Raw genomic sequence first — 27,966 nt, 5'->3', positions numbered from 1 at the left:
AGAACAGGGCGGAGCTTGAATTCCAAAGTGGAATGAGTTTCCTCTCGAGACGTCACTCTGGGATCGGCTGTGCCTGTGCATCGCCGAGCTTCACTGTCAGTCAGCGGGGGTTTCGGGCTGATTACCGTCGCTTCCTCGGGTAAGATAAAGCTGAAAAATACTGGATTTACTCCTCGTAGATTTACAAGTTCTTCACGATGTATGTAGTTAAGTATTTTGAGCGGTGTTCCGCGCTCGCGACAAAGCCACTGCACAAAGTTGTACAGCGATGATCACACACACAACTACAACGGAAACTTTGGTCGTGAAGGCCCTGTTGCAACAGGTCCACGGGATCAACACGTAGCAGCGATTGAGGATTGAGTGTTTTGTCTGTTTTATTTCATGTTGTGCTGAGTTATAAAGTCACCTAACGACGTGCTTTTTTTGTTACGCAGGACGCGAGAAAGTAGCCTTCCCTGGGATTAAAGAGGTCGCCAGTCCCACGGCTTTCGTCGAAACTACCAGCGGATTCATGCTGTGTTGTTAGCTAAATGCGGTACGAAGCTAAAATGATGCCGGTGAGTTTTTTGGATTAATTTACTACTTATTTCATTGTAGTCACCTGGATGTTTTTTTCTCGTTTCCATATTGTTGTGTTATCGCACTAATATCGCGATATTACCACTTGAGAATTACCTGGACATTTAAATAGACGTGGCAAGTTGATGCGATGGGGACAGTGTCATTACTATGACAACGCTGGCAAGTGTGTGAAGTTTATTATTAGCGGTGTGTATGTGCATGTGCTTGTGCCTGTAATTGTTACCTCTGTAAGACCTAACGAGGTAGAATCTAATTTCCGAGGAACTGGTTAAGTGTAGGGATTGTGGTTAGTTTAAAGTTAGGGTTAGGCATTAGCTGGTTATGGATAAGGTTGGGGAATCATGTCCTGGTTGCACAAATCTGTGTGTGTCAGAGAAAATGGACTATGATGTAGTCTGTAAAGTAAATAAATGTTGTCATCCATTGTTTACACTGCAGCTGACATCATTTGTTTACTCCCTGTCACAACCCCTCCTTGCAAACACAGTTGTTATATAATCCTTTTAAAACCCCTGCTCACTGTCCACTCCCATAGTTACATCTGTTCAACTTGAAGCTGCAACTAATGATTATTTTCATAATTGATTAATCTGTCGATTATTTTCTCGATTAATCGTTTGGTCCATAAAATGTCAGAAAACGTAAAAAAAAACATTGGTCAGGGTTTGTCAAACCTGGAAATGATGATGTTCTCGAATGTCTTGTTTTGTCCACAAACCAAAATGATTCAGTTTTAATGATTTATTTGTTATATGGAGCAAGGAAATGAAGAAAATATTCACATTTAAGAAGCTGAAACAAATCAGAAAATTTGTTTTAATCATAAAATGCTTGAAATCGATTATCATTGTCAAAGAAATATATCTAATCAGTCCTAGAACTTGCTGAAGTTAAAGTGAAGTTGAAGTATCTTGTGTACCTAATAAAGTGGCTTGTGAGTGTAGAGTAGAAGTGTAGTGGGACAGAGACAAGAATATCCAGTGTTTTCATTTTCATTCATTTTGAAGTGCAGCAAACAAAAGCATGTCTGTTTGAAGCAGCACACACATTCAAATTTTTCAATTTTGATGAAGTAAAATCTACTTCTTGGTGACACACGTCAGGCATTGTTTGATGTCGTCACAACTCCGTAGGCTATTGAGGCGCTTATGTTCTTGCCTTATTATGATATTTGCGTTACATCCCTTAGTTACAGTACTCAGTGTTGCAGTACAGCTTAACATTTACTTTACACGGCCAACTCCTCTATTCATTTGTTTGCTTATTGCTTTGTTATTATAAATACTTTGATATTGCCTGGAACACTCGGCAAGCAGAAGGTACCTGCCAAGTCTTGCTTGGCCTCCTGCCATTTTACCACTATCACCACTATCATCACCATCATCATCCCTCATCATCAGACCATTGCTTTTGCTGCAGTGCAAGCGTCTGTTTTTCACCACTTATTGTGGAGAGTGTGCGTTTACTCACTGCCTAGGTAGTGATTTTTTTTTTTTTTCCATGATGTCAAATTACTAATCTGTTGTTAGTTAGCACACCTGATGGTCAAGGAGTAAGATTGAGAATCCAGTGTGACATTAACGTATTTGGTTTGTACAAGTATAAATCTATTTTTTCCAAATAGTTTCTGGTAACTTTTCTTTAATTAAGGAATGTTACTTTGTTGATTACTAGAGATTAGTGCTGATATTAGTTACATAATTGATTAATCTGTCGATTATTTTCTCTATTAATGTTGGGAAATGTTGGAAAAACGTTGATCTGGAAATGATGATGATCTCGAATGCCTTGTTTTGTCCACAAACCAAAATTATTCAGTAGATGATGTTCTTGTTATATGGAGCAGAGACACCAGAAAATATTCACTTTTTAAGAAGCTCGAAAAATCAGAAAGCTTGATTTAATGATTGAAAAAACACTCAAACCTATATTCAAAATAGTTAATCGAATCGAATATTCGTCGTGGCCCTTCTAACAATTCATTATTTGAATGTTCGCATAGTAAAAATATGTGTTTGCTTTTTTAGCACACCCTTTCCGTTTATTTCCAAATCTTTTCCATCTTTCTTGTAACTAAGGAATTTGTACAGGTTATACAACTGTTGCCCTTGTCTGTGCAGACCTGTGCTTCCACTACAACAGCTTCATCATTCATTTTCTCAACAGTGGAGTCAGTGATACTTGCAGGACTCCTTGTCTAGTGTGTGACCTCACTCTACTACTGTAACATACATGTCATTGTCATTGTTGTCACAGACCTAGTTCCTAAATGACAACAATATAAATGGTCAATCGTACATGGTATTATACAAGCTCCATTGTCTTTTTAGACCACAGCAGACCGTTGTGACCCCACCCCCTTTTTTTATACCTTAACCTGAAAACTGTGTGTTTGATTGAGATACAGCTCCTGCTACTTGCCTGATAAATACAAAATGGCCTCCATCTGGTCATGTCTAATGTGAGTTATTGTCTTAGAGATTGCTCTCATAGCCCGTGACCCTGCTCGTACGGGGCAGGGGCTCGGGGGGTAGTGAGAATGTAGTGTCGTAATTGTTGGCTGGGTATGGTAAATAGGGGGTCACTGTTTTCAGAACACAATGAGCTGCAAGGACTTAAACAACTTGTTGTGGAGAGCACATTGTGAATGTGTGCCTGTTCTGTGGCAGCATCCTGATAAGAGATGCCCTACCGTAATTCAACCATAGCATGGGGTCGAAGTCATTTTCCCATGGCTTTTGTCGTGGCTGAAACTGCTCTTTGTCCTGCAGACACTCACTAATGCCACAATATTCAGTTTGAATCATCTGAAAGGTTATTAATAAATGTTTATTTTGGTATACTTTTAAAGTTGGTTGACGTCCCTGGGATCTTAAAAGAACGACAGCTTGAAAAACAATGTGTGAGCATCCGTCAAGAAATATTTCTGCACAAGCCTGCATTCAAATGTCGCAGGCATGAATCCATTATCACTTCCTCATTCCTCTCCCATGATATGACTTGCTTGCTGTGTAGATTTTCGAACAGATAATTTCTTGTGTGCCTGACCCGCCGTTTTTACTTTTGTGTTCACTGACCACACAAGTCGTACAGTCTCACAGTTGCCGGACTTTTGTGGCCGTGTTATGACAGTGGGAAATATGCGGTGATGCTCTGGGAAGCTTGGTTTTGCTGTGTGTCAACAGAAACCTGAGTAGGCTTTATCTGTGGCCACTACAGCCCTTGTGTTTACTCTGTGGGAGAGTATGTGGTGGTTACGTAAGCGGACAAGTGAAAGCCAAGGACATATGATGGCAATGTTTTGACTTTTGTATGATGAAGAGGAATAACTATAATTTATTATCGCAGTCTGCCGCCTGTCGGTTATTTTCTTGATTAATTGAGAAGTTGTTGAACAGACTAAAGAAACCAGAAAATATGAATGTTTAAGAAGTGCAACATTTTGTTTTTAATTGATTAAAAAAAACACTTAAACTGATTAATTGATTATCAAAATAGTTGGCGATTCCTTTAGTCATTGATTCATCAGTGATAAATCTATGTAATGACACGTTGTTCTCTAGTCTGCAAGTTGTAAATCTGATGTAACACCATCATACATACATCATACATACCTGGTGTGTGGTCTACTGCTGCTGTAGCCCAACTCCCTCAAAGTGTGATGTGTTGTGGGTTTATATTATATATCCTCAGCATGCTTTGGTTGTAACGAGTGGTTGTTTGAGTTACTGTTATCCTTCTCTCATCTCAATTTTTCTTATCTCATTTTCTTATCTCTGACATCAGCAAGGAATCTTTCTTAGAAAACCAAGACCATGCTGTGTTTCATTTTAACCACCATTCACTGTTCTGTTCTGATGCTGGGTTTGAACTTCAGCTGGCCATCTTGTATCATGTCCTCATGCTGCAGTGTATTAACTTGCTTGCACATAACTCAGCTGATTTGATGCTTGCATTCAACACATGTACCTAATAAAGTGGCTGGTTAGTGAAATGGAATACTGTAACAGTGTCACAAGTGATTTAGAGGAATTAATGTTTGCTGAGGTAAAAAAAAAAAAGAGATTCATGGTCGAAACTTAAAGCTTAGCTGAGTCTGTGAATAATGTCCTGTGAATACACTAACGCCACAATAGCAGCATAACATTAGCCTGGTTTCTGTATGGAGATCACGCCACAGTCTCCTGAGCAGGTGTCGGCTTACCCATCGTAGAGAACTGCATTTGTGAAAAGTGGACTGACACATTTATATTTGCTGGACGTCCAGAAAGACCCAGGACACAGTGACAACAATGCATCCAAATTAATCTAAATCGTGTTGGTTTGTCAGAAGACGTTTGTGGAGAAGTTCTGTACCAGTCAGTTTGTTGTCTGACCATGTTCATAGTTTATAGCAAACTGTCACACTTGATTCTAGTGACTAGAAGAGGGAGGTGGCCATACAGAGGGAAGTACAACAATTTGGTTTAAATGTGTATTATGTGGCACAGCAACCTAATTTTACATTTTGCACACATCTTAAAGTTAATAAAAATACAAATTCAAACCTGAATAGTCTTTAACATTGATGTACTATTGTAATTTGTCTTTTCGCCACCTATGTGTGTCTGAGGTTTTAAAACTTCAGAGGCATCAGTTGTATACTAAAAGCAATGTTCTTTTGCCAGAAACTCAACTGTTCATTTTTCATGCTACGTTCAACTAGTTCTTACTGCGCGGTGAGTAATAACTCTGTTCACAGACTTTTGTGGGAGGACAAACTATTGAACAGGGACTAAATTTAGACCCGAGTTCTATTGGTCCAAATCTATTTTATGTTCCTGCAGTGTAGCTTTGCCTCATCCATTTACAGACACCTTCACATATGACCAATTAACGTCCCTGCAAGAGTGTATATAGGGTAATTTTGCAAACTGTTTTCACAGTTTTGTGTCTGAGTCACTTATTTTTAGAGCAGTTTAGGGTAATTTTATTCAGCGCTTGTTATCTTCCAAATGCTGTCGTCCTTGTTGTTTTTCTGGACAACTTCATCCACCCATCATGTGGGCTCAGAAAAAAGGATACATCCTCTCCCAGTCATTTTTGACTCCCATTTCGCTTATCTCTCTCAGATAAACACCATGTACCATCTCATCACGTAGACCATGCAGGAACGGAAGAGTATTGCAAGAGTGCAGATTAAGAAGTGATAAGCTAAGTACTGCAATGCAGACAGGGAGAAGAGGTTGTCCTAATCTTGGAGTCACAGCTAGCTGCAGCTTCAGTGTGTAGTTAAAGCAGCTTGTTTTGTTTTTGTTTTTTTCCTCCGAATGTTGCAGCTGAATGAGGCGGCAGTGCATTCTGATTCCCTGTGCATTCTGCCGCTTGTTACGGCTGACCTTTTGTAATGCATTATAGCGAAAGCAAGTAAGAGAGTAAATGAGAAATGTGCAGGAATAATGTATTAAACCACCAGGGAGGTTTCTGCTGGCTCGTCTGTTTGAAGGACTGCTTCACTGGAACTGTGTCAACTCTTGAAGCTGTATCGGGTAGACACACCCACACATGGGGGGGGGTGCTGCTGCTGCAGTGTCTTAAAAATGTGTACTCGAACTCAGAGGTGACTTCCTCAACAAGACCTTGTTAAATCATTTGCTGACCACAGCAATACCTGTAATTGAAGATGTGAGGACAGACAAGCCAGCAGACCTGCAGATGTGAGGCCCCCTCAGATGTAGTCCAAGAAACTGTGTGTGTCCCCTGTTATCATCTGCTGCTGTCACCCTGCCTTATATGGTCTATTTTCCTACTTTCCCTGCCGTCCCATTTCTCCCTTTTATCAGATTATGTCATGTAGCTGTGCCAGTAAATTTCAATATATTATGAAGCTTGCTTGACACCTATTTGCTCTGACTACATCCATACTCCTCCTAAGCAGGTGTAGAGTCAGAGTTTTGTTTGATATATACTTAAACTATTGATTTGGTCTTAAATATTGTGTACTTGTTTTTTTTAAATATTTTATACTGCCAAAGTAATCAGCATAATTGATTTTCATGTTTTGAATTTTCACTGACTCCACTTGCTTTTTTGTGGCTCCTTTGTCAGCATAATGTTGTAATCTGGCCTACCCCAGTATAATATGCTTGGCTTTACAGGCTCTTCAGACCCATGCAACAATGTAAAAAAGCTGAAGTTTTAACATGTTTCTTTGCAATTTACCGTTTTGATTTGATTTTTCAACACGTCAGATTAAGTCCTGATTACTACCGACGTGGATGTTAGTTATTTTCATGTGAATGCGATGTGACGGGCTTGGCTTTCATTTGCTAGTTAACCCAGTATTGCGGAGTAATTTCATTAAAGTCCAATCCCCCTTATTCTTGGAAATGGGAAACTGCAGTGGTGGACACTTTTGATCAGTCTTAACTCTGTCTAATTGCATTTGGACAAAGACACAGATGCGGTAGAATTGACCATCACAAGGAGAGACTGCTTTTTCAAGGAAGGCCATGGATTGATTTGCTGTTCGGATTCTGAGGACTGTTTCTCTAACTTTGTTTACATTTTTTCAACCATAAGTATCTAAATGAACAACACTGCTGCAGTGCACTCGTTCGTTATCTGAACGTTCGGTGTGAGTGCGACGCACACCAACGCAGCATTCCTTACTCTAATTGGCTCTGTGTTCAGTGTTGATCTTTAAACTCAGGTCATCTCACATCGTGCTCTGTCTAAACAGCTGGAACGGCTTGAAAAGCCAGTTAACCTGCTTTGAGGCCCCCTCTGATTTTAACAAGAGGTTGCATGCAAACTACACAGTAAACAGCCAAATTAGTCTCCTTGATAACATAGTATATCAGTCCTAAAGCTTACTGGTGAAAACATTAAATTCTGTGCAATAAACCAGAACTGCTGTTACAGTATACGTACTGTAGTTCTTTGTATTTTTTCTTTCGTATGTCTTTCAGCAGGTGAAATAAGTACTGCCATCTCTCCTCCTCTTATGTTCTTATTATAGTGTCTGATTTTACAGCCTTTCATCTCACACACAGACTCACCTGTCTGTGTCCAGAGGAGAGATCCGGTAGCATAAGCCATTGACCACTTTGTAGCTTTATATCTTCTTTTATGGGCTAAAGCCATGTACTGAATTGAATAGTGAAAATCTGCTCATAAGAATGGAAACGTCTATACTCTTGTTCAGTCTGAAGTGTATCTCTCTTTAACTTTGAGGCATATTAGCTTTGACATAGCTGTGCAAGCTATTGCATTTCTGCTTACTATTGTAAGTCTGCCCCAGTAGTCTGTTGAAAGGCTATATTTTTATATATCGGATTAACTTAATCCCTGAAATATAGCCCCAGTGGCCTTATAGCTGCTCAGCTTGGAGAATATCTTTCCAAAGTGCAGGCTTCAGCACGAAAGGCCACATTTCTCTGCCGTGTCTATAATTGTCAGTCTGCAGTTCTGAGCTGTCACCACACCCAAACCCTGGGAGACGGCTCTGACTTAGCTGATGTCTAGATGGAAATAGAAATCTATCGCTTTAATAGAAATGGTAGCTGAAGCACGTCCCCTTCTCCATCCCCTGGGCCATGGCTTTGCCCTGTCTCAAGTACAAAAGGAAGTGCAATTCAGCAGTTGATTTTGTCATCCACTCTGATGGACAGAAGGCAAGTAGAGCACTTTTCTATCAAACCTTGTCATGTATAATCCACATTGGCACCACTTGGCTTCCAAGTCCTGCTGCTGTTTGTTTCTTAATTGAAATTATTTTACTCACTGTTAATGAACTATGAACTTAAGTTAAAACATAAATAAAAACACCTGGAAAATTGGGACCTGGCATTATTGAGAGTTTGCCAGCAGAAGATCGTCTGGGTCTGATGCACTGACAACACTGGGAAGGATTCCAGCATGTTTGAGCGAGGGCTGTCACCTAGGTCGAGCACTTGCCCGCTGAGAATTTCCTGTGAATTCATTTTTGGCATGTTGTTACATGGGCCCGCTTAGTCATTTTCTGGAATTGTGATAAGGGGGGCTGGTAGGAAAGCTAACGGAAAATGTGCAGAGTGACATTTGCAAACATGTGCGTCCTTGCATTCAGGCAATTTCAGCAAAAAAGCCAGGATCAAGTGCATTTATGAAAGCAGTTTTCATAAATGTTTCCCCCTTGATGATATATCAGATGAGATATCACCATCTCTTGAAAACGTTACCTGACACAGTACGTGTGCCGCTGCTTGGTTTGAAATGATTGAAAAACAAACTCGGCCTGTCATTTTCAATGTCACTTTCTGCTTTGTCTATTCACACAGTTGATAAATCTAAACATTGATGCTCTACCTAAACTCGTGTGATCCAATAATGATATTAAGCATGCAGATTTATGAAAAATGACCTGATTAGTTTGATTAACTGTGCATGTATAGCACATGTGTGCAGTGTCCCAGCCCGTGAGGAGTGACTGCAGGGATGAGATGGATGAAGGTCAGCGGCAGAGTGCTAACTCATCTAGATTGAGGCCCGGATTGTGTGATTGTGGCCCTGGATCATTAAGTTTAGTGCTGAGGAGAATGTGATTTCAGCACGGGCATTGCCACTCCCAATACTCCTTTCCTTTCCCATCAGCGTCTTCTCTCTGTCTTGTTTCTCACCCTCTCCCACCCTCCTCCCCCATGGCTCCGTTGTCTCTCTTTCACTCTACAAATATGAACAGGGTCATTTGAATGTCCTGCATTGCTGGGAAGTTGTGATGATGTCAGCTTTGCTGCACTGTTCCCTGAATGGGAACCTGCTGCTTAATGCAGACTACATGAAATTGGTGCCAGAGTAGGTTTTCTTTAAATTGGAGGTCCTGAGAGTTAAATGTTGTATACTGACTGATTCCAGTTTTGAAACTACATACTGCTAATAGTAAAATTGTCCTGAATTGGGGACAGGAAAGGACCAGTTTTCAGTTTATCTTTGTGCTCTGGGGTGGTCTTCCTTCACGCAGCGATCGTGTCTTCTATGGCCTGTGAGGAACACGGGGGGCAATGTCTGTTTTCAGCTTTCTGCACTGTAGATTACTGACAAGGATGACTCACTGCTGATTCACACTATTGATGGGGATCTTTGGATTTGCATCCCTATGGAACGAACCAGTTGAGTCAGGTCCTCTGAGTCAGACAACTACCCCTCACTTCCACCTTTACCTCATCACCAACAAGGAAAAAAACAACAACCCTCTCTCATTGTGTTTGTCGCCAAGGAAATTTTGGAGGAAACGTGTCACTTGCCCACTCACTCAATAAGACTCATTGGATGAAGAAAAGGGGAGGATAAAGCTACTTATCTTAAGGCTGTTGGACTTTTGCTTGGTGCACCCCATACTTCAAAAGCAGCCTAAATACTTTTGTTTCTGCACCATGACTGCAGCTGCTCTGCACGCTCAAAAGCCCTTTGTGCTTTTGACCCCTGCTGACCTGATGTTCCCACCGTGGCCCCTGTAGACACGGGAGTTCACAGCAACAAGGACAAGAAAAAAAACAAACCTGACAGTAGAACCCAGAGGTCTAGACTACAAACAACAACACTATTCAAGCAATTGTCAGTTTTCCAGGTCAGGGTATGTCTTGGTTGTCTGTCTAGGGTCTTGATTTTCTCTTGTGGCACAATTGAAGTGGCTGTGAAAACTGTAAGCCATAACCCCGGGGCTGAAACAAGACAATTCAGTTACTTAATGTTGTTTTTTACCCCACCTCTTGTTATCATAGCCTTAACAATAGACAATATTGTTTTTCACCTTCACGTCAGTGTTTGTAGAGGTGTAAAATGTGTCAGAATATGACATTTCACTCCCCGATGTGCATTAATTGACACCTTAGTTTGACACAGTTACATTTCTTTTATGAAACTGTTTTTCCAATGTCAAAGATAAGCTGAAAATTAAAAAAATAAATAAATTTAAACCTTGAAAGCAACACAGTGGCTGCCTTTGTTTCAGTGTGCAGTATGACTGGAATGTTGCCACTAAGCATTTGGGAAGATGCTGTTTCACATCTCAGTTCTCTGCTCGGTTTCGGTGTTTTTATTTTTTTTCTGTTTTCTGCGGCAGCTGAAACCTTTCACATTCCACTTCTGTCAGTGACAGCTTCCCTACGATCGACCTTTTTTCTTTCTTTTTTTTTCCCCAAGCAGTGCTGAACCAGTCACTACCATCTGTCAGTTGCACACTGAGATACAAATCCAGCTTCTCTCAAGTCCTTAGTGGTCTGTTACTTCAGAGTGCCTGGCAGAGGTATAAAGCTAGTTTGTGTGTGCGTGCGTGTGTGTGTTGTTTTGTGTGTTTGTGAGGGATCTCTCACGGTGGTGACAGCACTAGTTAGCAGTTGGATGGCAAAGAGGAAAATGGAATTCTGGGAGCTGGCCTCTGATTTCTCTGTTGACACAGAGGAATGAGGACTGGGAAATGGATCCTGCTATCAGTGAAACACACACATTACTCTCACACAAACACACACTGAAGCACAGAAATAGTGGACACTGGAAACCAATTATAGAGAATTATGTGTTCCCGCTGCTTGTACTGAGGTCACCATGGTTCTATATCTTTTGTTGCTATTTATCTTCTCTATCTAATCTTACTGCCCCTTCCTCTCTCTCTCACTCTCCTGTTGTCTCCAGATGTTCCTTACAGTATACCTTAGTAACAATGACCAGCATTTTACTGAGGTTCCCGTTACCCCGGATACGCTGTGCCGGGATGTGGTGGACTTGTGCAAGGAGCCAGGAGAGATGGACTGCCACCTGTCTGAGATGTGGCGTGGATCTGGTGAGTGACGGCGCAGGTTTATCACGTGTCAAGCATCAACACAACATGCAGAACATAATATTAAAAATGACAATGTGTTTTATGTGTGTGGTGCTGTTGACAAAATGCTCAAAGACACTTGTCTGTTATCATGTTTGGCTTCATATTTCCTTAACCTGGTCTGTCAAAGCACTTTGTAAACGTTTTTTCTAAAAGGTTAAAATACACACACACACACACACACACACACATACAAACACAACCGCGGATTAAAGTGTAGCCATTTTCAGGAGCCTTCAGTCACATGCATGTCTTGTTTGTGTAACATGGTTGTTTCCCAAGAGACAGGAGTCGTGTGCGCAGACACTTGTTTGTCATCTTCTTTCTTTAACTGGAGGCAAATTGCTTTTCTGTGGTTTACTATATGTGGAGGTCAGCTGTGTGGTCAGCTGCTTGGTGATTTTTTTTTTCTCAAGGGTTTATCTCTTTGGATCTACAATGCAAATGAAGTAGGAGCCATAATCCCTGCCACAAACACAAGTACCCAGACACTCAGGTGGTGATGGGAGGATAAGATTTCATGCCTGCCTTATTTCCTTCATTCCCTCGTCTTTAAGAGTCGGCGAGTATTCAGAATTGTATCTCAAGGAGTCGGGGCTTTCTAGCCGTTTCCATGGCGATGCTGCAATAAGAGTGAATAAAGTGGCAATTATGGTGTTTGAGTACCTCCAAAAGTAGTCTGAAAAAAAGACTGCGAACGGCTGCAGGCCCCTGCTGACTCCCTGACAACGTTGCACTGATATTTGTCGTCAGATATTGTTATAACGCTCGTCAATTGTTTTTCATAATATTTATAATTTCATTTACCTGTACTTGACAGTAATGTGTCAGGCTGTTAGTGTAATGCTATGGGTTTAAGAAAATGACTGAGGAATACACAATGAGCCATTTTACTTGAGGTTGTCCAAGACCGTGCTTCAAATGTAGGCTGGCACTTTGAGCTTTGCCCCAGATTTGTATTATCACAGGTTTTTAACCATGCCAAACCGAATACAGGTTTTACTGGTGTTTGTTCTCCTCGCACCTAAATGGTGATGTTTGTTTTATTTTCTGTGTTCTCCCATGTGCAGAACGTGCTGTGGGCGATGGGGAGCGGATGCTTGATGTGCTCCAAAGATGGGGTCAGCACAGGGCAGAGGTTCGCTTCTTTCTGCGTCACAACCGAGCCCCTAGCAGGGAGTCAGGTAAGGGTACATTTCCATAGCAAATCCCAGCCACACATAAAACAAGCTGCCTGCATTTCACAGCAAAATAGACAGTCAAAACTGTTTGTCACTGCAGTTGCAATGTCTATATCTGTTTCAGTTGTCACAAACAACACATCCCGGGCCAATTCAAGTCCCTGAATCTCTTATTATTCATTTTATTTAACAAACCAATTGTGGATTCATTTTGAAGAGTCCTGGTGTTTTATTGAGTACAGAGTAGTATTGAGAGAATTTAGAAGTATAACACTGGCCAGAGAGTCGTTGTTCGGACAACGGCTCTCTGCAGAAAAACAAAAGTATTTGACACTAACTTGTTAAACTTCCTGAGACAAATGCAACCCACGTAACATACTGTACACACTCACAACTCTGACTAGAGTAAAAGACATTTACTTCAACACAAGTCGAATGAATTAGATCACATCTTGCCTCTGCAAATGTTACTCTTAATACTATTAGCCAGGAACAGGTTTTACATTTGCAGGCCTGAAAACCTTGAGTAAGCTTTATTTAGCTTGCAGACCAAGTTAGACACGGGGCGTCTTACTCACATGGTCATAAGCCTGTTATTTTTCAGTTTTTCTAGGAACACAGAAAACTCTAGTATTTTAGACTTTCACTATCCTCTCAGCCCCTAGTTGCATAACTAAGCCATTTTACCCCTCACAGCTTGAGTCTGGCTCAGGGATTAGATGGCTGTTTTCCTTTCCTGTTATCTTAGACTGCTCTTGTTTTCCCATACTGTTGCTCTGTCTCTGCAATACACGTCTGAATCATATTTTTGTGTTAATACATTTCTTTTAATTATTTGTGGAAAACAGCATTGTCCTGAATTGAAGTCTCCTAATGTGTGTCATTGAATCGTAGCATTGTCTAATGTTGTAACATGTCAAGGGTCGTGTAAAACTATTATGCAAGCTAAAGGGCTTTGGTTATAGGCCAAGCCTTTAAAGATGGGATCTGACCCCGTCAGCTGACAAACGCCACAGTATGGTTATAAGTGCATTCATACACACACAGACGGATATGTATTAGTTTAAATCCAGAGATTACTGCAAGTCACAATGAGCGCTGATCCCAGTTGTTTCCCAGAGGAGCTGAGATCTACTCCCTCCTCTGCTGCCCAGTGAAAGCCATACACTTACATGCTTCTGCTCTTTTGTCAGAGACGGTTATAGGCAACACAAAAAAAAGAAGAAGCAAGAAGTACCAGTCATTTTCACAGCTGAAAGGCCACTAGTTTGCTCAGTTTGCTTTTTCTTGCACTGAGACCGTCGCCGTTGTGGAAGCTATGCAATAGATTGTGACGTTGAATGGAGTCTCCTGTTGTGTTGGTTGTTCAGTTGGATCAAGAGGCTCGGAGCCAAAAAGGAATGGAATGAAGGGTCCCCAAGACAGGAGGATGGAGAATGGCGTAAGTACTTATATTTTGATTTTTCGAGTATCTTATTTTGTTATTAAAACTAGGGCTGTATAATTTCAGAGAACATTTGTCCTCTAATTTCCAAAACCTTGATAGGAAAATGTGCCTTTTTACAGCATGTGAAATTACACTTCCACAGCTCACTGTAGCTTTAAGATGTTTTTTTCTGTTTATCTGATATGTCACTTTTTGTACTTTACAAAAAGTCAATATGATGACTTGCCAAGGAGTGCAAATTAATTCAGTTAAAAAACAGCCTGTACTGTGTGAATGCTAATCTGAAATTAATGAGAACATTTTCAGAACAGCATTACTATGAAGTCAGCTTGTCAAGCACCTTTTTATTGACTGACATCACAACTTTTGATAGCCCAGAGCTAGTTCTGATTTTCTGACTCCCCTTTTCGTCTTTTATTAGATTTATATTCCTGTACCAGGAATTCATGTCCATAGGTGCTTTTCACGTGATTGCCTCAGCATTTGGAATAAACTACAATGACTTAGAATGTATATATGCCTTTTGTCCTTCTGTTCACCCCTGTCCAGGTGGCGACACCTCGGATGGACATGACGCTGGCGGAGCTTCAAGAGATGGCAGCCAGACAGCAGCAGCAGATTGAGGCTCAACAACAGCTCCTCGCTTCCAAGGTGCATAAAGATGAAGTGCAAGATAAAAGCAGAGACGGGGACTGGGGACGAGAGGGTTGGATATACGGGGTGAAGGGTTTAAGTGGTGGAGATGAAAGTGAGCGCCAGAGCTGGAGAGTGGACTGAAGAAAGAGAAGTAATTGAGGGAAGGTGGCACAGGGAGGTGGAACACAAAAGGTACAACAACAGCTCCAGCACACTAAATAAAATAAAACCGACACTGTAAGTCAGACAGAGGGGATTTGGAGTTTGGAATAGACAGGTGAGTTGACTGGTGGATGACTTTGTTCACAACATATTGGTGACACAAAGAAAGATATTTGACAGACCATTTTTTCCCTCCTACACATTCTTCCGGCACTAAATTATATCTCTTTGCTGAAACAGGTTCTCGTACTTTATTTAAATATCTTAAGTTACTTGTGTAACTTCCTTTCGGTTCACACCCTAAATTTGCCCTTGGGGTAGCAACCTGTGTCACTGAGCCACATGTGTATTTAGATCCAAGTACTTTGTATGCCTGAGGGTAAGACAGCATGCCAGGGAATGTAACCTCAAGCAGTCATGTTACTCTCCACGAGTCAAACAAACAACAGACATTTCCATCAGCATGCATGACTTGACTAGAAGGAGACTGTTAGACTCCAACATCTTTACTGTATACTGTAAGATGCAGTCGTTCAAAACTGATATATATTCTCTTTGGCTAGATACAATGTTTTATTATTTAACTAGGTATTCACACATAATTATTTTTTGTTTAATAAAACGGAGAGATTTGTTTTAAAGCAGCAACACCACCCTTGAATCCTGGACACTCGGAAGTAGCTGCTGAGGAAAGCGTACAGAGCAGTGTGATTTTAACCATGTCTCTGACCTTTGACCCATGCTTGCGCTTCTTTTGTCTGCAGGAGCAGCGACTGCGCTACTTGAAGCAGCAGGAACAGCGTCAGCAGCAGCAGGCGTCTGAGCAGGAGAAGTTGCAGCGCCTCCGAGAGAACATCGAGAACCAGGAAGCTCGGCTCAAGAAGGTCCGGGCTATCAAGGGCCAGGTGGAGCAGAAACGCCTCAGCAATGGCAAACTGGGTGAGCTCAAGTCAAGAGTGCCTGCTCAGAATATGGCACCTGAATGACTGAATTCATTTAGCTAATTTGACTTGAATTCACACACACTTCTCACTGCCCGTCGCCTCTTCTCTCCATGCCTCCGTCCTTTCCAGTGGAGGAGATAGAGCAGATGAACAATCTGTTCCAGCAGAAGCAGAGAGAACTAGTAATGGCTGCGTCCAAGGTCGAGGAGCTCAGTCGACAGCTAGAGATACTCAAAAGTGGAAAGATGGAAAACTTCCATGACAACCAGAGCTCTGTGGCCGAACTTGACCGCCTCTACAAGGAGCTACAAGTGCGCAGAAATGCAGTTTTATTAATGGAATTCAACACAAATAGATTCATTTACTTCAAAAAGATAGTTTGTGCTAGTTATGTGATCTCTGTCTCTTTTTCCTTCTTGTTGATCAGTTGAGGAACAAGCTCAACCAGGATCAGAACTCCAAGCTGCAGCACCAGAGAGAGAATCTGAACAAGCGAAACCTGGAGGTGGCTGCCATGGACAAACGGATCAGCGAGCTCCGGGATCGCCTGTCAAAGAAGAAGGCAGCGCTCCAGCAAAAAGAAAACTTGCCTGTGAGTATGATGAAACCACAACATTCACATAAAGTGATACAGAATAGCCCCGTGTGTCATGATTCATAGTCTGTGAAAGGTCATGACGTTGTATCACATATTTGTCAGGACTGCTGTGAAATTCATGTCTATTATGATATCATTAAGTGATGGATCAGAGCTCCACCTAGTGGCCTTAGATAAAAGCTGTTTGTATTTTTCTTTACCTCTGAAAGCCACAGATGCCCCGGCATTCAGAGCGCATCCATGTCAACGTAAGGCACCTTATACTTGTTTTCCTCTGTGTGGGAAATAATTGTGACCTCATTTGGAGGAGAAGACACCTGTCTATCTTTTTTTCATTCTTTGATCCCTCTCTGGCTCTGGGGATTTATCATTACTCTGATCATGTCACAAACTCGTGTATGATTTTTTTTTTTTTTTTACACTCCCTCTCCTTTACTCTGCTGTACATTCAGTCTCATGTAATACAAACAACTCCTGAGGATGAGTGAGTAGTAATGAGTGCAGACTGACGAGCAGGAGTGTCAGGAGAGATGCTATCAGCTCTGGCTGCACTCGTCACTGAAACAGGAAAAGGGAAAAAAAAGAAGAAAGAAATCAGTTTACCAAAGAAAAACAACCATCATACTAAAAAGAATGTTTTCAACACACACATACTAGAAATCACCAGGTCGAACAATTAAGTCTGTGTTCAAACCCTTAGGGATGCTGAGAGTGGCCTCTGAGCTCTCTGCCTGGTGTCTTCCTCCTACTGTCTCCATTTTCCTGGGGTTGTTTTGAACACCGGTTGCCATGGGACGGCAAATGAGCGTTAGCAGACCTGTCTATGGGACTGACTGCGAGGAAGACAAATTAAGACGTTCACTTGAGGTTGAACACAAGGGTGTGAGGGTGACCAAAAAAAGAACAAATAAGGAATTACTCTGATAGGATGATGAATTATTTCAATTCACCTAAATTTACCATGTAGATTTTATTTTATTTTAGTCTGCTTGTTTATACAGTTTTCCTGTTTTCCTGTTTGTTCAGCTTATTGATTTTGACTCTAACTTTCTTTCTTTCAACCCAATTTAACTTTTACCCAATTAACTGCAATCATTGTTTTTTAACTTGTAATACTTTTGGTATCTTTGTACCACAAAGTACAAGAACAAATGTTTTTTCTTTCCTGTCTAACATTCTTAGCAGCATGATGCATACAATGTGAATTGTAACAAGATGTTACCAGCACTAGATTTAAAATAGAATAGTCATAATTCTAATTTTACACGTTTTCTAGAAGTTGTAAAGATAAGTAAGCAAATCACTCTCTTATCTATTCCATTGTTATTATTATTTTTTGATGTTGACATGTGTGATTAAGTAGGAAGAGAACAGAGAAGGTGAGCGTGCATGTGTGTGTGCATGCGTGTGTTTTGGAGATCGAGGCCTGAATAGGAGTTAGCCAGGAGGTGATTTACCCACACCCTGCCTGGAATCATAATGAGCGAGCCTTTTTCACATCGGCACAAAGACACACTCCATCCAGGCTGCTCTCTCCTCCTACCAAACAGCAAGTGCCCGGCTGACATCACACAACAGACACTTAGAACCATACTGACTGAAGAGAGGGACACGAGAGCTGCCAGATTAGTCATCTCGTACCGCCTTGGTCACATATTTCAGGGAAAAACTTTGAAAAGGCTCATATTAGATTGATAAAAAAAAGGGGGATATTATTTGTTTTTTTGAACTGCTGTTGCATGTTTGTGCTTTTGTTTTCTCAAGAATGGCTATCCTGTTAAAGAGAGGGCTTCAAAAGAAACTCATCCTCAGGTAATAAAAACAAGTGTCAGAGCTGAACACTATTTCTCTCTGATCTGATCGTATGCGTATGACTTCATTTGAGTATAATCCCATCAGTTCTGGGGAGGTTTTTTTTTAGCTTTAGAGTTGACACGTAAAATGAGCCATGATTATTTTGTTTTGAAAGGACAAACAATGTTGTCATGATGTCAACAGTCGTGAGAGAAATGTTTGTCCTTTAGACTTAGTTTTAAAATGCTTAGACCAATGAGCGTGTTAGCTGTGTTTGCAAAGCTTTATAGCATGTGATAGCTATCGATCGATACATTTTTTATAATCAGCATTGGCCAGTTATTTAACTAACTATGCATTTTTGTTCTCAGAAAGTTTATACATTTTTGATAATCTGTATTTAATATTTAGTTTATACTGTACATATAATGTTATTATTTTATTAAATACTGTATGTATTTGCACAAAAAACGGACCATTAGAATTGTTCAGTAACTGATTACTGATGTTCAGCATTATTTTTGTATTTTGTGTTATCATTAAACAGTTATATTTATCATGTGGAGGAAAAAAAAGAGAACTGCCTAAATATATGGGCCCAAAAAAAGGCATAAATTATTGGCCATTGGCTGTCATGATTTCTAAAAACTGGCATCAGCCATCGAGAAACCCATACTGGTCAACCGCTTGTGTGTTATTCTTATGAAGTTATTGTGTTCCAACATCAAGAATTCATCAAGTTTCTTATTAATTTGCAGGATTTTTGCTCAGTAACTGTAATCCATTTGTTTTCCTACTTAAACACCAGTTTTGTAAAGTGCAGAGCTGGTTATGATCATCTGTCACTGCCAAATTCTGTTTTCCAGAGTTAAATATCTCATTCACTGTTGGATGTATTGTCTCTCGGTTGAAGAATGAATCCTAATTATTTTGATCACCTGACTTATCATCAAGCTCCACCAGCAGATTTGAGTCTTGGCTGGCTTTGTGTGTTTTTTTTGTTTTTTTTTAAATCATACCATATTATTATGCCATGTTTTGGTTGCCATTGTATCACTCCAGCTCCTCCTCACTGACCTTAGCTGCTCTAACAGCCTCTTGTTTGTTGTTTCCACTGTACAGCAGCCCTCTGATGGCCAAGCTGGACAGCAGACAGGACCATCTCGTGTGGCAGCGGTCGGCCCGTACATACAGTCGTCTACCATGCCCCGAGGCCCAGTGAGACATGAGCTGCTCGTAAAACCAGCCTACCCTGACGGCACTGCCACCCTACCGACCCACGACCCACACAGCAAGGCCAGCGCAGGTGATTAACCAGACACAAATCACTGTCTGAAGCTCTCAACTCGCCTCTTTACTCAAACTCTCAGACCTTTACTCTTCCCCCACTGTCATTTTACAAAATATATTAATCAGCATTTAGAGGTGGTAACTGCTCAGTCTTTTGAACTTGCGTTTCTTGTGCTGCATAGAACCATGTTATTCATCCATTCATTCCCCCAGTAATGAAGCCAACACGACTGTCAGCTATGCTTTTCCTTCTATTTCATCACTTCTCTTACTCGCTCTGAAGTTGGCCCTTTCCTGCCTGGGCCATCTCATCTTTTATGATAATGAGTCTCTGTTTTGTCCAGTCTGCCCTGAGGAAGTAGTGCTCCTCAGAGTTTTTATCATCCCATTGTTTTTTGTAAGTGCTGATTCGGCTGAAGCTCCTCGCAGGTGACCCTCACCACCACACTCTCTCAACACATCAAAAATGCTTTAAGAGAAACTTAACATACATATGTCACCTGGTAATCAATAGTAAAGACTTCTCAACTCTCCAAGAAGTTCCCAGTTGCTGTTCCTCATAATTGTTGTTTGTCACCTTTTTGAGCTTTTGTTGTTTGTTTCTGTACTGAAATGTTACAAGGCTGTCCTGACTCCAGCAGGAGCAGAGGAGTCTGGGATACCTGCTGGTTGTGATGTCACTCTGAGCTCAGAAGGTAGCAAGCTACAGACGCTGTGTCCTGAACACGTTTTGCTGAGCTTGAACATCTCAGTCTCTTAGTCTCTTTACATTTTCTGAACTGTTTTGCTGTGAGTGAACCACATTTTGAGCCAGTGATTTTATTGAAATCGTTTGTGTGTGTGTGTCAGTGGTTATTGATGCACTGGAGCATGGGTGTAGGTCGCTGTACTTACAAACACTGAACAATTATTAATATTAGTAATTATTAGTTCTTTATCACTGCTGCTGTTTGCAGTGTAATGAAGGGAAATTAAGTCAGGAAAAACAAGGACGGACCAGAGCAACATATGCCATTTAATAATGTCACAGTGGATTCTGGGCCATTAGTGATATTTAAATGAATGATCAAACACTGAATTAGTCACTACACAGGAAAACAAAGATAGGTTTCCTCACTCTTGTTTCCTCTCCTGATGAGCCCATGTTTTCCTATTTAAAGCAATCCTTCCCACAGGAAGTAAAAGTAACAGGTTTTTTCCGCGTCTGTCATGATGTTGCATGCGATTATTTCTGCATGCCAAGTTGATGTGCATTATGGAGAGATAGGGATGGGCGGGGATGCAGAGGCATCTGCTCTCGGTGTAAACCCATTCCTCGTTCCTCTTCCACGGGAATATTGTGAGTAGTACAAATCCGGCTCCTGAGTGTTGTGCGTGTTGTGTGTGCGCGTGGCCCCTCGGGGGGCCCCCGATTGGACCCAGCTAACGGCAAGTCCAGAGCAAAGGGAGGTCTATAGCTCTAAGGCTGCTTTTTTTCTTGTCTTTTAACTGCATCTTCCTCAGAAGCCATGTTCTTGCTCAAGCCTCTGAAAGAGCTGCGAGCTAAGAGAAAAGGTACACACTTTTGTTTGTGTGTGCGCATGTATGACTGCTTCTCAGCAGCTTTTAGATTTTTATCTGTTTGTGTTTTCAGTAAAGCTTTGAAAGTTTTAGTCCGATAACATTTGGATTGAATCTATGGGACTTTTGACTGTTTTCTTTTTTCGCTGTTTGTCAAAGCATGTATTAGATTTCACCTCACATCTGCTGCCTAAAATGGGTCAGCTGGAACAAACCTTTACTTGTACTGACATTCTGGCTGGATTTTGACCGACTAAGTCAGGTGTTGTTAGCGAATGTGTGTCTATGTTGTACATGTACAACACCTCTCTGCAGGGCACAGACTGCAAGAAGTCACTAATGTTGCTTGTTTAAAAGAGCATCATGCTTTTGGGACAAATGAATGACGAGTTAAGAAGGAAGCAAAAATCGGACAGTTTCTTTTCTTTCTTTTTTTAAATCCAGGCTTTCTTTGCTTTGTGTGACTCTGCAGAGCACGACTCGTGTTTTTCTGGATTGATAAGGAAACCAATTTCTACTGTGTGTTGATGCATAGTTGGTTTTATTTCAACTTAAGTCCGAAATTTACTTCTAAACTCTGTTGTCCTTGTGTGCATTTCCTAGGTATTCAGCCATCCAGACTGGCAGACTGGGGTTCTTCAGGTCCAGACACCAATGCCAATGGTCATGGATCTTCTTCCACACTGCCACGAATGAACTCTCACTCCAGCTCTAACCTAGAACAAGGTAAGAGACACATACACACGCGCAAACATCATATGACACTTGGAGTATCTCTATAGTAATGGCAAAGGTGTTAAAACACTTGTGAATAGTGGAAGGAAAAAGCTTTCAACTGACGACTGTGTCAATGTGTGGTCTGTGAATAGATGAGACGGAACTGAGGAAGGACAGGAAGGTACGTCCATTTTCCATGTTCGAGCCAACAGAGATTCCCACTACCTCTCTCCGCAAAAACCAGAGCAGCGATGACCTGGTCCGGGACGCTCAGGTGAGAGTCAGCAAAAAAACACACACTTGCATAATGACTAATCAGTTTTGTTAATGGACCACATGAGCACACACTGCCATTCATTTCCTTGCCTTCTTCTCATCTTTCCAGTCTGTTCCCAAGGCTCCAGTCAAGGTTCCTCCTCCAGTCCCCACCAAACCCAAAGGCCCTGGTGTTGTGCCTTATGGCAAACCAGGCCTCAACACAGGCACTTTCCCTAAAGCCAAGCCCCACAGCCCGCAGCCCCAGACTGTCCAGAACCGCGCTATGACACCCATACAGAGCCAGACACTCCCCCTACCAGCCAAGCAGGACACTCCACCTGCAGCCACAGTGAGGCCATTCACTCCAGAGCTGCCTTCCTCCAAAGATGCCAGCCTGAGTAAGCCCCAAACCTTAGCGGCCAGCTCCATATACTCCATGTACACACAGCAATCTGGCTCAGGAAAGCCCTTCCCCGCTGCTTTGCAAGGTGCTGTCAACAGGACCCAGAACCGCTCCAACGGATTTGTCAGTGGTAAGTCGGTCCTCTTGTAACATCTCCTTTAGTGTCTCATCTGTGTTATTGAGGTCATTGGGATAAACAGGGTCATACTCCTCACCAAATACTGCAGTAGAAGCTGTTTGTCCTTTGCCTTAATACTTGAGTAATTTGACCGGACATTGAGTGCAAACCTTCACTATAGCCACTCAGTTTCCCCCAGTGTCAACACACTCTTCCAAAAGTCCTAATCCATATCTGGATCAAATGAAATGATTTTTTTCCCCCCCCTGGGCAACAGTATTCAGCCCCCAGAAAATTTGATCAACATCAGTCTTCTACTTTTTGAGTTACGCTCCTCACAAGTCACACAGTGTAGTGCATATTTCACTCAGGATTCATTCACTGTAACATAAATCTACCCTGCTGCTGTTTTCTTCAGCATACTGATCATAAAAAATATTCACACACCACTGACCCGGAGGAGCAGCAGTGAGAAAGACCAGGCCATCTGTTACATCTTCATTTCACAGGCAGCCGTACCTGCTGCTCCTGATAGGAATCCAGTGTTCTGTAGGCAATCAAAGCACTAGAGTAACCTCATATTTAAACTGACCTTAAGTTTATAAAATAGAAGTATATGCAAAGATACTTTATGATTGCAGCAGGGTCAGTAGCTGGTGAGTTTCAAGTGTATCTGTCAGTGATGTAAGCTCTGTTATCAGAAGTTAAAAGTAGCTGAATTGTTGCTTTACCTCGTGTCTAACTCTTTGATTGTGCATTTATACTTATTATATTGTTGTACTTTTGTTTCTTTGTGTTTTTACTCCAACTTTTCTTCAATGTTGCTGTTGTCTCCCTCTTTCTTGGCATAAAACAAGTCACTTCCTGTGTGCAGGAATGTCACAGAGCGCCACAAGGTCTAAACACCGCTATACTGAGAAACACAGAGTCAAACACAGAGCTCATTTGACAGTTGTTTGAATGTAATGGACCCTTTGTTAATATTAAACAGTTACACACTACAGTCTTAACTTATTCACGTGGTTACTCTTCACATGTGTTGTAAAAATAAATTGCAGTCATCACAGTTTCTTCCTGTCTTTGTTTATAGTGTATGGTAAACCAGTGATCAGTGGAGGGTCCCCGCATCCAGAGAACCCTTACATGGACCGTCGCTCCCCTGCCCTAGAATCTGAGGTTGACCACACAGGAGCCATCAGTGTGGGTCCCAGCTCGTCTGATGGCCCCCAACCAGAGACGGAGCGCATCCCCCGGCCCCTCAGCCCCACCAAGCTGCTTCCCTTCATTTCCAACCCCTACAGACATCAGAGTGAGAGCGACCTGGAAGCCCTGAGAAAGAAACTCTACAACGCCCCGAGGCCCCTGAAGAAACGCAGCTCCATCACTGAACCAGAGGGTCCCGCAGGGCCCAATATCCAGAAACTCCTCTATCAGAAGACCACACTGGCGGCAATGGAGACCACTGTGACCACACCGACCACTCCGACCTTTGCTGGTGAAGTGGAGAGGACAGCAGAGGGATCTGCGGGGCTACATGTTCAGAGTGGCGCAGAGAACCAGCCATCAGAGATGGGACAGACTCTGGAGGGAGGACAGCCCCCGCCTCACGTCCCAGAGGCTAATGTCTCTGTCCCTGTCCCAACTGAACACGCCAAAACGCCTCCAGCCATCCCAGAGACTGAGGACATTATACCCCCTCCTCCCCCGTCCCACCCTGCTCCCAGGCCAGATGACGCTATATTCCCACCACCACCCCCTGCTGGCTTGGAGGAAACAATGCCCAACTTGCCCCCTCCGCCTCCTGAAGGCTTCCTGGAAGAGTTCCCTCCCTACCCACCACCTCCATACCCCAGTGGAGCGGAGCAGGAGAGTTTTGGGGAGGACACGTTTTACATGAAGGCACCGGAGGTCACGGGTCAGGTCACACTTCCCCCGGTAAGAAAACTCCTGAATCGCAGTTGATGTGACGTTTTATTGTTGAATATTTTTCAGGGTTGTATGTATACGCTATACCTTTATAGATGATACTTATCTCAGGTTTGTGAGGAGGCAGCTCATGAGTTAATTAAGTGCACATTCTGCTTTCCAACAGCAGTGACCTGCTCTGATGTTATATAATTATTTATCCTCATCAAGTACGGCTATTGTTTCTGGGGGAAAAAAACTGCCTTGTTCTGCTTACACTAAGCCGATACCCACTCTACTTTCTCGTATGTAATTGGAGGCAATTAATGTAACTCCTCGAGTATGTTGTGGCAGGTTTAAACCCAAACGGCAAACCACTGACATTAAAAGGAAAAAGATGGGTGGATGCATAGATCGTACATTCATCCATCAATCCCAGAGTGGAAGTTTGGTTTTTTGGTGAAGTTTGTTTTGTATTATTCCCCATTTTTCCTTCTTAAGACCTACTTACCGACTTGAATCTACTCCAGTGGAGGATCATTGTTCCTAATCAGGTTGCATAATCACGGTTTTGGAGAAATGAACTTACTGCGGTCTTAGAGCTTATGCTGGTAAAATGGATTAGCATTGCACCAAGAGCTGGAAAAACAAGTCCCTCTGCTCTCAGTCTATACTGAACACATTGCACAGTAGACGCTTCCATTCTCTTCTTTCCTCTTGTTGTCATGGCTGTGCAAGTGATTCACAATTATGACTGTATGTTTGTTTAGGGAAAGAGGACCAACCTGCGCAAGACTGGCTCTGAACGCATCGACCACAGCATGAGGGTGAAGTTTAACCCACTGGCTCTGCTGCTGGACTCTTCTCTGGAGGGAGAGTTTGACCTGGTCCAGAGGATCATCTACGAAGTAAGAAATGTGGTTTATTTGGCATCTATTTTTCTCACTCTGTCAGGAAGATTTTGACGAGTCTACCTCGTGACTCCTCAATCACAGGTGGAGGATCCCAGTCTGCCCAACGACGAAGGCATCACAGCGCTCCACAACGCAGTCTGCGCTGGACACACGGAGATCGTCAAGTTTCTGGTTCAGTTTGGTGTCAATGTCAATGCTGCGGACAGTGACGGCTGGTAAGTTCAGAATCACTGCTAACACAGTTGATAATGGATTGTTATATCAAATTGCTACAGTATGAACTGCAAAAACGTGAATGTTGTCTACTTTCACCTTCACCTTTTCTTGTTCTTTCTTTGTTACGACAGGACACCTCTTCACTGTGCTGCGTCCTGCAACAATGTGCAAGTGTGCAAGTTCCTGGTGGAGTCTGGTGCTGCAGTGTTCGCCATGACCTACAGTGACATGCAGACAGCAGCTGATAAATGTGAAGAGATGGAGGAGGGCTACACCCAGTGCTCTCAGTTCCTCTACGGTCAGTGCCATCTGTTTTTAGTCATAATTTGTCACAGAGTAAATGTTTCAATAAATAGTTTGGAAATAAATACGTAAAATGGTTGTCAAAATCATTTATCTTTGTGTTTTTGTTCTGTCTAACCTCAGGTGTTCAAGAGAAGATGGGCATCATGAACAGAGGCGTGGTGTACGGTCTGTGGGATTACACTGGTGAAAACCCAGACGAGCTGTCATTCGACGAGGGGGAGTGCATGACCATCGTCCGCAGAGAAGACGACGACGAGATCGAGTGGTGGTGGGCGCGCATGGGCGACACGGAGGGCTACATTCCCCGCAACCTCCTCGGGGTGAGTCATTCATCAGTGACGTTATATTTAAGGCTACAACAGTCATTTTGAGTGTTTAAGTTCACTGATTTTTGAATATTTGAATAGTTTAAGGTTTATTTGCTTCACATAACAAACAAATTAATAATATAATAAAATAATATCTTTGGTTTGTGGACAGAACATGACATTTTATAATGTCATAATTTGGAGGTTTGGAAATAAACTGGCACAACAAAATTAAAAGTGCAGGTTTCCCAGAGCAGACACTTTATGGACCCTAACCCAAACAACTAATTGATTAATAGAGAAAGTAATTTTTTTTAAAGAAAGTAATTGACAAATTATTTGATTATGAAATAGTAATAATGGCGTGTTTCCAGTGGAGCGGAGCAGGAAAAAACCCCGAGCTGCTCCATCGTGTTGTTGTCTGTTGTGTTGCGTTCAATGTCATTGGTCATCGTCGGCACACCAGTGCGTTTCTCGCTGATGCGGCCATAAGGCACGGCACACACCACACCTACAAAGTAATAGTACTGTGCTCAGTTGAGATGCAAGCCTGACTCGAGGGCTTTACCGCTCCACACCACACCGTACTGTAACAGTACCATGATGGAAACACACCATATGTGTGTGTGTGTGTACTTTATTTATCCTGACGTGTCTTCTTATTGTCCCTTACAGCTCTATCCCAGAATAAAGCCAAGACAGAGGAGTCTGGCTTAAAACACAATGATGTCTGCACATTCCAGTCTGCCAGCACCTCCCAATATACACACACACACACACTGAAGGACACTGATGAAATGAAGAGATAAGGACAGACCAAATAATATGAAGGATCATCTATGAGCTCTATCTCTGGCACTTTTCTGTACCTACAACAGAAGGATTTTCTCGCTTTACATTTTCTAGGCCACACTGTGTGTACTTTATTCTTACGCCGCTAAAGGCATCGTTTTTTTCTTTTCTTTTCTTCCACTGTTTTTGTAATAAGCGTCTGAATTACCCGTCTACTGGACCTCAAGACATTTGGGATGTAAATGGAACAAGCAGTATTTTTATCCAGAGATAAAGTGATATTTTTTACACTTGTGAATGAACTATTCATTATTTTCTAACATGCGTGAGAGCTCTACATTGTTTGAGGTGTGTGAGTGGATGATGATGATGGTGACGTCTTAGAAACGTTGCCATGACAATCTGTGTGGGTGTTGTTTGTCGTCACCACGCCTCCTGTAAATACCTGCAGTAGTGGAGTTTCAGCTGTGAAATAAATGGAAAATGAAACAGATCGGTGGGGATGATGACGCATTTGATTCATCGCTGTCTCGTCTCCTGTATCGGCACGCGTTTGAGATGCCGTAACATACTGTGTATACATGAATTTCTGTCACATCTGTCTATCTGTTCATCTAGAAATATTTTTTACTGTAGTGATCATATTGTTGTGAGAATGACGACTCTTAAGAGGCCGTGAAGGAGATGCCATGCAGTATGTTTGTTTTTCATTGTAGCCATTCCATGACCATGCAGTGTGAGGTCACAAAGGTAAGACCTTCCACCGGAAAACCTGGATTTAAAAAAAGAAAGAAAAAGGACTTCATTCTCTCAAACATTCCCAAAACACAACGTATCACATATCTCTGTCAAAGCAGATGTATTTATTTTTATTTTTTCTTTAGCTATTTTTTTTTTATTATAATCACAAATGTACTGTAGTGTTTCAAGCATTTACAATAAAATACTTTGTACTTAGGTTATGTCGACTTGTTACTTACCGCAAAAGGGTGTTT

The 27,966-nt window shown here is 41.9% G+C and overlaps 1 protein-coding gene across 4 annotated transcripts; it reads left to right on the top strand.

The window, feature by feature from the left end:
- Positions 1-45: 45 nt before the first annotated feature.
- Positions 46-27,929, top strand: LOC122781736 (apoptosis-stimulating of p53 protein 2-like). Of its 4 annotated transcripts, none has more exons than XM_044045705.1 (21): positions 46-139; positions 438-560; positions 11,236-11,383; positions 12,493-12,606; positions 13,974-14,044; positions 14,600-14,701; positions 15,613-15,787; positions 15,922-16,103; positions 16,220-16,384; positions 16,606-16,638; positions 18,155-18,202; positions 19,307-19,490; positions 21,638-21,760; positions 21,904-22,025; positions 22,137-22,542; positions 23,621-24,465; positions 25,206-25,343; positions 25,431-25,564; positions 25,697-25,863; positions 25,992-26,191; positions 26,855-27,929. In XM_044045705.1, exons 2-21 carry the CDS (start codon positions 534-536, stop codon positions 26,894-26,896), a joined length of 3,426 nt encoding a protein of 1,141 aa, XP_043901640.1. In that variant the 5' UTR covers positions 46-139; positions 438-533; the 3' UTR covers positions 26,897-27,929. The 4 variants fall into 4 exon arrangements, with proteins under 4 accessions (XP_043901640.1, XP_043901639.1, XP_043901641.1 ...); XM_044045704.1 differs by having other exon boundaries at positions 16,600-16,638; XM_044045706.1 differs by lacking the exon at positions 16,606-16,638.
- Positions 27,930-27,966: the final 37 nt, after the last annotated feature.

This window comes from Solea senegalensis, linkage group LG15, assembly GCF_019176455.1.
Source record: "Solea senegalensis isolate Sse05_10M linkage group LG15, IFAPA_SoseM_1, whole genome shotgun sequence".
Lineage (NCBI taxonomy): Eukaryota > Metazoa > Chordata > Actinopteri > Pleuronectiformes > Soleidae > Solea > Solea senegalensis.
The sequence above is the reverse complement of the archived record's forward strand: the minus strand, read 5'-3'. Positions and strand labels throughout refer to the sequence as shown.